The 7,670-nt window shown below is 51.1% G+C and overlaps 1 protein-coding gene across 2 annotated transcripts; it reads left to right on the forward strand.

Moving 5' to 3' along the window:
* The first annotated feature begins 844 nt into the window (after nucleotides 1-844).
* ZBTB32 (zinc finger and BTB domain containing 32) lies at nucleotides 845-6,761 on the forward strand. 2 transcript variants are annotated; one of them, XM_060185762.1, is made up of 6 exons: nucleotides 4,465-4,553; nucleotides 5,017-5,289; nucleotides 5,526-5,599; nucleotides 5,711-5,779; nucleotides 5,865-6,029; nucleotides 6,207-6,761. In XM_060185762.1, exons 2-6 carry the CDS (start codon nucleotides 5,045-5,047, stop codon nucleotides 6,479-6,481), a joined length of 828 nt encoding a protein of 275 aa, XP_060041745.1. In that variant the 5' UTR covers nucleotides 4,465-4,553; nucleotides 5,017-5,044; the 3' UTR covers nucleotides 6,482-6,761. The 2 variants fall into 2 exon arrangements, with proteins under 2 accessions (XP_007536979.1, XP_060041745.1); XM_007536917.3 differs by having other exon boundaries at nucleotides 845-5,289.
* The last annotated feature ends 909 nt before the right edge of the window (nucleotides 6,762-7,670 follow it).

Consider the following 7,670-nt stretch of genomic DNA (forward strand, 5'->3'; position numbering starts at 1 on the left):
GCTACTGCCCGACTCCCTATCCCTACTCTTTTAAAAGTATTATTTGCTTGTTTCTTTTTTTTTATTATTTTATTTTTTTAAATATTTATTTTATTTATTTATTCCCTTTTGTTGCCCTTGTTGTTTTATTGTTGTAGTTATTATTGTTGTTGTCGTCGTTGTTGGATAGGACAGAGAGAAATGGAGAGAGGAGGGGAAGACAGAGAGGGGGAGAGAAAGACAGACACCTGCAGACCTGCTTCACCGCCTGTGAAGTGAAGCGACTCCCCTGCAGGTGGGAAGCCGGGGTTCGAACCGGGATCCTTATGCCGGTCTTGTGCTTTGCGCCACCTGCGCTTAACCCGCTGCGCTACAGCCCGACTCCCTATTTGCTTGTTTCTGCTCAAGCACAGTGACTTGGGCTGTGCTCTCAAAAATGCAGGGAGAGGGGCCGGGAGATGTAGAACACACATTCTTTACCATGTGTGAACACCTGGGTTCAAACACATCGGGTTTTTTTTTTTTTTTTGGGGGGGGGTTCTGTCTGTTTCCCTCAATCTTATTTTTTTCATCTCCATGGCTTCAGCACTCTGACCTGACTTTTTCAGATAGAGAGGCAGTAAATAGAGAGGGGGGGGGGTATCACAACAGTACTGAAGCTTCCTTCAATGCAATGGGGGCTGGGTTCTAACTTGGGTTGTGCACATGGCAGAGCACTGCACTATCCAAGTGAATCATTTTGCTGGACCTTCCCTCCATTTATTATTATTATTATTTAAGAAAAAAAAAACACCAGGAGCAACGAAGTTACATAGGCATGAAAATGAAAGGAAGGCAGGAGCTAGACTATCATCAGTCTAGGGGAGAGAAAGGAAAACACAAGCAGCACTGCTTCACCACTCATGAAGCTTTACCCGTGCAGTTGTGGTCTAGGGGCTTGAATCCAGTTTCTTGCGCATGGTAACGTGCGCTCAGTCATGTGCACCATGACCCGGTTCCCCCTGAATGTGCTTCTAAGGAGGAAATCTCTAAAGGGATATCCTTAGATGAGGTGATAGCAAGTGGGAAGCAAGATGGGGTTTCCCATTCTTGGGGGCTTTTGCTCATTGAATGGGGAGTCCCCTTGCCCCTTCTCCCTTTTAGGTTCCCTGAAAGTCTCTTGACAGCTCTTGCCAACTACATTTGGCTGACTGTCCTTTGAGTAGTCTCTGACTCCCTTGATCATCAATGAGCAAGCCACACCAAGGGTTAATCTGAGTCACAGGCACATGATGTAGAGCTGGGGGTGAGGGGGCTCCACTCCACTCAGTGATGATGTAACTTGGGAGACCCCTGTACCTTTCCTTCTACACTTGGGGTTTCTCCCTTGTGGCTTACCCGTTATTCCATAGGCTCAGGGATCGTGTACTTCTCTGTATATTTACCAGGGATCGCTGTGTTTATGTGCCCAGAACAAGTGTTTGATGAGTCCCTGGGTGTGGTGGTGTGAGGAGCTAGAAAGCTCAGAAATGGAAAATATTTTACTTTCAGGGTAGCAAATGATACAGCTTGCCGATTTGCATTTTCCTTTTCACTCTGACTCATCTGCTCCTCTCCCCACCCTATTATTGCCCCTCCACCAACCCCACCCATTGGCACACCCAGTTTTAGGAAGGGTTAACATCTGCCTGCACCAAAGCTAGAACGAAATGTAGAGGAAAGACATGCTAAGTCTGAAAGGAGAAGGCTGGTCTGAATTTTTGAGTCACTCATAATGGGAATCATCAGGCATATATGACAGACACATAAATGATCTCTCAAACATTACTGAATGAATGAAAAACCTGTCACAGGATGAGGGATGCAATAATAAGAGTAGAAAAAGGAATTTCAGTCTCTTCAGACCTCATCCTTTCCTCCAGGTTAAAGAATGCTAGCATGTGAAAAGAGGGGAAATCTCTGGGGACAGTGACCCCTTGGCAGGAAGTGAAACTCCGGAGTCCTGATTTCAGAGAAATGTCATTTGTCATCAGCTCAAGAAAAGGAGTTTTTCTTTTCGAAGACCACCGCAAGCTCTTCCTGGGGTTGCCCCCATCAGAGATTGATGGGAGGATGTGAGTCATGCACACCCAGTTCCCAGTGGTGGCCCAGATGACAGGGGTCATTCCCAGTGAGCAGTTAAAGTTTTTTAGTACCAATTCAGAATGTTGCCTTCTTTTTTACTTTTGAGGTATTAGAAACAGCATCCAGCTGCTAGAACTTTACTGACATTTCAAAGAAATAGAACTAGTATTTTGTTTATTTTTGCTGCCAGGGCTTTACATGCATTCTACTGCTCCCTGTGGACTTTGTTTTTCAAAATAGTGAAAGACATAAAGAGGAGACACACCTCAGGACTGCATCACTGCTTGTGAAGTTTCCCCTTTGCATAATGCTCCCTTATGGTGGCCAGGGTCTCAACTTGGGTCCTCACACATGGTAAAGTGTGCGCTTGGTGAGTTATTTCCTAACTCCCTAGTGTTACTGGAATGGCACCATGGACAGACAAGCCCCTTTCACATTCAAGTCATCTTCACCATTACTTCCAAATGAGTTAAGCAGACTGTACCTACTTTATGATGAGATAAATGAAGCACAGAGAGGTGACTGGCCCAAGGTGACTCAACTAGTAATGGCAGAAATGAGACTCACAAGCAGGTCTTGATTATTCCAAAGTTTTTGTTGCCTCAAACACACTTCCTTGACTCTAGAAGTTCATAAATGAAATGAGACTATAGCTTAGACTAGTGCAGAATGCTTAGGTCCTGGAGGGATGAAGCAAAGCCAAGGGTATGAAACCACACCCCATCTGAGCACTATAGCAGACCGGTACTTGAGACATCCAATAGACGACTGTGAGGTCAGGGGCGGGGCTAGTCCCAGGGTGGGGGCCAGGAGCCCCAACAGCAGTTGAGAGCATGTGGTGTCCAGGAGGAGGCTACAGCCGGTGAGTAGTTGCTTCTCCCCAGCTGAGATTTTTCCTCCCCTTGCATCCCTTTCTATCCATTTCCTGACAGCCTATAGCCCTCCTTTAGTTATCCAAGCAGAAATCCTCCCTCCCACAAAGGATCCTCACAGCGAGCCCACACCTAGAAGTCTACTTGCTGGTCACAGAGACACTTAAGTCTGTCTTCCTTTATCTGAGTTCCCAGTACTCTTCTTAAAAGCTAATATGGTGGTTTTGATGCATGATAAACTTCTGCCTTGTTGGATTCTGTTGTTCTGTTCTTCACTTTTTTTAAAATTAATTTTCCCTCTTGTTGCCCTTGTTTTTTATTGTTGTTGTAGTTGTTATTGATGTCATTGTTGTTGGATAGGACAGACAGAAGTGGAGAGAGAAAGGGAAGACAGAGACGGGGAGAGAAAGATAAGACACCTGCAGACCTGCTTCACCGCCTGTGAAGCAACTCCCGTGCAGGTGGGAAGCCAGGGGCTCAAACCCGGATCCTTTAGCTGGTCCTTGTGCTTTGCGCCACCTGCGCTTAACCGGCTGTGCTACCACCCGACTCCCTGTTCTTCACTTTTGAGTTAAGCAAAATCAAACCATCTCCTTCCTTACCCTGGTCTCCAGAGGAAATAGTCCCCCTCTCTACAGCTCCCATTTCCCTTTGTGGTATTTCCTCCCAAGCTGAAAACCTGCTCCCAAACCTCATCCTTGAGTTGGGAACCTTTTCTTGTAGTGCCTCTGCACCTGGCTTTCTTATCTTCACTGAGTGGAAGTGTTTGGTCTCTTCTAGTTCCTTTTCTGAGGGTGTGTTTTAGGCTTTACCTTCAAAAACGTGATGAATTAAAGCCTTGCAGCCTGCCTTTCCTCCTCCATCTCGCTGCCATTTTAGTCTCTCTGAACCCTTAGCTCCATGGTGGGCTTTGTGGGAAACAGCAGTTTTTAAATTCTCCCATAAAGTTGTGCTTTGCTCCACCCCTGCTAAGATGACTGACTGGCTTTTGTGATGATCTTTTGATGGGGATAAGGAAAGCCTGATCTGTTCAGATGTGTTTTCCTGCAGAGGGATTTGGAGAAACAGAATTATCAGCATTTACATTTTTTAAAGTCAGAGATCATCAGCTGGTGGGGGTGGGGAGGGCTAACTATAATATCAATGCCACTATTTGACAGAGTTAACTGCCTAGTCTTTAATATGCAAATCCCAAAATTGGTCTAATTACCATTCTACCACCACCACTACCCCACTCTGGCCCCTTATGATTTTGGATAAGCTCAAGTTCTCTTGGGTGAGTTTTATTTGCTCCATTTAGGATAGAGTTCTGATCTAGAACTAGTCACTCACTTACTCTCCCCTCATCTCCACAGGCTTGAGAATATGCTGGCCCTTCCTTCCCTTTCCACCACGGACCCTACACTGTGACTTTTCATTCAAAACCTCTGAGAGTGGTATCCTGGCAAGACACAATGCCTCTCTCCCCGATAAGACTCCCTAGCCCCTATGGCTCTGATCGGCTGGTACGCCTGGCAGCCAGGCTCCGACCAGCACTATGTGACACCCTGATCACTGTGGGGAGCCAGGAGTTCCCTGCCCACAGCCTGGTGCTAGCAGGTGTGAGCCAGCAGCTGGGCCGTCGGGGCCACTGGTCTCTGACAAAAGGCATCAGCCCTTCCACCTTTGCCCAGCTTCTGTACTTCATTTATGGGGAGAGTATAGAGCTGCAGCCTGGGGAACTGGGGCCCCTTGAGGAGGCAGCCAGTGCTTTGGGAGTACAGTCCCTAGAAGAGGCATGTAGGAGAGCTCGAAGGGACACAGTGAGAGAAGCACTAGGTCCAGGGCTAAAGGAACACCAGGTGGAGTCAGAGAAACTCAAAAAAGACTCTGAAAGAGGAGTTGGGGGACTTAGAGAGAAGCAGAGATCAGAGCTTGTTAGAGCTGGTGGGAGCGAAAATGAGAGTTTGCCTAAGTACATGCCACTAAAGAAGAGCCCTGAAATGCTAGAAGCAATTCAGGACAGTCAGGGAGAGCAGATGAGATCAAAGAGGAAACTTAACCAGTTTTCTGTTGACGGCAGGAGAGTAGATGGGAAGCAAGAAGTGATCATGTGTTTGAGGGACAGATCAGGGAGCGCTGAGGAGAGTCTTCAGGAGTTCGCTGGCTCCTTCCTCCCACCAGGTTCAGTCCAAACCAGTAGCACCTCTAGGCCTTGGTGGGCTGAAGCCCCTTGCTTAGGGGAAGGTCAGCCTACCCTATGGAGCATCTTGTTGTTACCACCCAGATATGGCACCCCCTTCTCCCATAGCACCCCCATCACTGGAGCCTGGCAGGTCTGGCCTTGGGACCAAAGGTGAGTAAAGACCTCCCTGGTTGGGAGGGAATGGCTTAGAAGAGGCAGCAGTGATGGGTAGAAGGGTACCCCATTTCTTACCTGTATTATGTGTTTCTTGAGCTGGGGACAGGACAAGAAGCTCTCTCCATAAGAGAATCCAAAACCCAGCTCTTGAGGATTTGTGACACCTCCCTCCCCAAGAAGGGGTTGTCCAGGTTTTGAAAAGGCTGTAACTCTTCCCACTCCACCCCCAGGATCCCACCACCCTTGAACCCCCACAAAGGGTCCTGGAGTCAGAACCAATTGACATCCTCTAGTGCCACCCCAGGTAAGCCCCTCACTGCCCTGCACAAATCCTTTTAATAGTATCTTTTGTGGGGGTCTGAGGCTGTAGGATTCCAACCTGAATAGGGCCCCTGTTTCCCTCTGCTCCTTTCAGCTTCCCTTCCCCAGCCCCCTTCACAGTCCAGCCCTGGGGAGATGCAAGAGTCTGACCAGAGGCACACAGGTGAGTAGGGTGAGGGCACTTTTGCCTCACTCCCTCATAATGCCTTGGCTCTCGGATTCCCAGTCCTGTTTTTTTGCCCCCACAGCTGCACTTGCAACCTGTGTGGGTCATGTGGGCACAGCAGGTCATCCATCTCACCAACACTCATCTCTGCCCCCTCCTGCTCGGCCTCGGCCCTATTCTTGTTCTATCTGTGGAAAGAGATTTTCACTCAAGCATCAGATGGAGACACACTACCGAGTGCACACAGGTATGGGCACCATGCCCATTTTACATTGTTTCCTTCCAAACTGTGGCCTGCAGCCTCGGTTCCTTTATACACACCTGGTACCCATCCAGTTCCCCTGACCTTGGTCCTATCTGATCAACAGACCAGCCCTTCCTTCATTCACCGGTCTTACCTCTCCCTCCATCTCCTCCACTCCAGGAGAGAAGCCCTTCTCCTGTAGCCTCTGTCCCCAGCGCTCCCGGGACTTCTCAGCCATGACCAAGCACCTGCGGACGCACGGGGCTGCACCCTACCGCTGCCCTCTGTGCGGGGCCGGCCGACCCAGCCTGTCCTCCATGCAAGCCCACATGCGCGGCCACTCCCCCAGCCGGCTCCCACCGGGATGGACCATTCGCTCCACCTTCCTCTACTCCTCCTCGAGACCAGACAGGGCGTCGACTTCTCCCTGTAGTTCCTCTCCCTCCGCCACCTGACCATGTGGGCTTCTTTGGCCACGGCCAAGAGTTCAGTTAAGGAAAGACCGGCGAACTGGCCGCGCCGTGGCTACGCAGTTTAGCAAACTCCGCGCCTAGCGCTGCGGCTGGGAAAGCCTTTTCCCACTTGACGCCGGGCGGCGAGAAGCCTCCTGGGTCGGCGTGGCCGTGTGGGCTGAGGGCAGTGATGTTTACACGAGTGAAGGCTGCTGTCTGTGAGGGATTGGGGAATTGCATCACCAAAATAAAGTTTCCAGTGCTTCCTCTCAGCTCATGAAAACTGCGTTCAGACTTCGGTCTGTGCGTGGGGGCGGTGGTGGGTACCTAACCTTGCCCCCTTGTCCTGTGGCGGCCCCTGGTGGCCATCGTCCTAGCAGTCACTCCCAACTACCGGGCCGCTCTTACCCCGGAGACAGCGGGCCGCGAGGACTCCGGCAAACAGAGCAGCAAGCCCTGTGGGAGACAGAATCTAGGTGACTTGCCGTCTCCACGGCAAACAGCGGTGCGACGAGTCTGAGACTGGACCCCCGGACCTGAGGGTCGAAAGGAACTCTTACTCTTCCTTGTTTTCAGCTCTCCACCCCCCTCCTGCCCGCCAGCACTAGGGCTGCAAGGCCGTAGCCTCTCCAGCGTCTTCCCCCCACACTGAGCAGAGCAGCCATAGGGTCGTGCCTCAAAGCGAGACAATCCCCTTAGCCTCCAGACCTTCCCCAGCCCACGCCTCCTGCAGTAGCGAACTTAAGTGCACCGAGCCTCTGGGTTCCCAAGAGCCTCAGAACACTGCATCCTGGGAACGGTAGTTCATAGGCGCTACTGACCTCGACAAGAACAATAGGAAGACTCTAGGGCGACAACCACACCTCCCGGCGGCCTCTGAGAAGGCAAGCTGGGCCCGGACGGGACCCCCTTAGCCCAGCTCTCACAGCACCGCGCGGATGGAGAGGGGCGCCTGGACTACATTTCCCGGAAGCCCTTGCGCCTTATCCCTCTCAGCCGCGACACGGGCCCACGCTCTCCAGACGCAGTCCAAGGGTGACGGCCGATCGGTCTCGGGACTCCCACTCCCGTGGTGCCCCGCGCGTGGCTGGCCCAGCCCCCTCCCCGATCCCGCCAGCCCCGCGGCGGCGCTGGTTGTTGTCGTGAACCGCAGCCGCTCCGCCCCTCATCTCCTTCCCCTCCCCCTGGCCCT

The sequence above is a fragment of the Erinaceus europaeus genome, chromosome 2, assembly GCF_950295315.1.
Source record: "Erinaceus europaeus chromosome 2, mEriEur2.1, whole genome shotgun sequence".
Taxonomy (NCBI): Eukaryota; Metazoa; Chordata; class Mammalia; order Eulipotyphla; family Erinaceidae; genus Erinaceus; species Erinaceus europaeus.

Bases quoted from the DNA above. Each gene is read 5' to 3' on its own strand.
- ZBTB32 (XM_007536917.3), top strand. From the start codon at position 4,409: ATGCCTCTCTCCCCGATAAGACTCCCTAGCCCCTATGGCTCTGATCGG. The intron at 5,600-5,710 runs GTAAGCCCCTCA...TGCTCCTTTCAG, and splicing joins ATCCTCTAGTGCCACCCCAG to CTTCCCTTCCCCAGCCCCCT. The intron at 6,030-6,206 runs GTATGGGCACCA...CCTCCACTCCAG, and splicing joins ACACTACCGAGTGCACACAG to GAGAGAAGCCCTTCTCCTGT.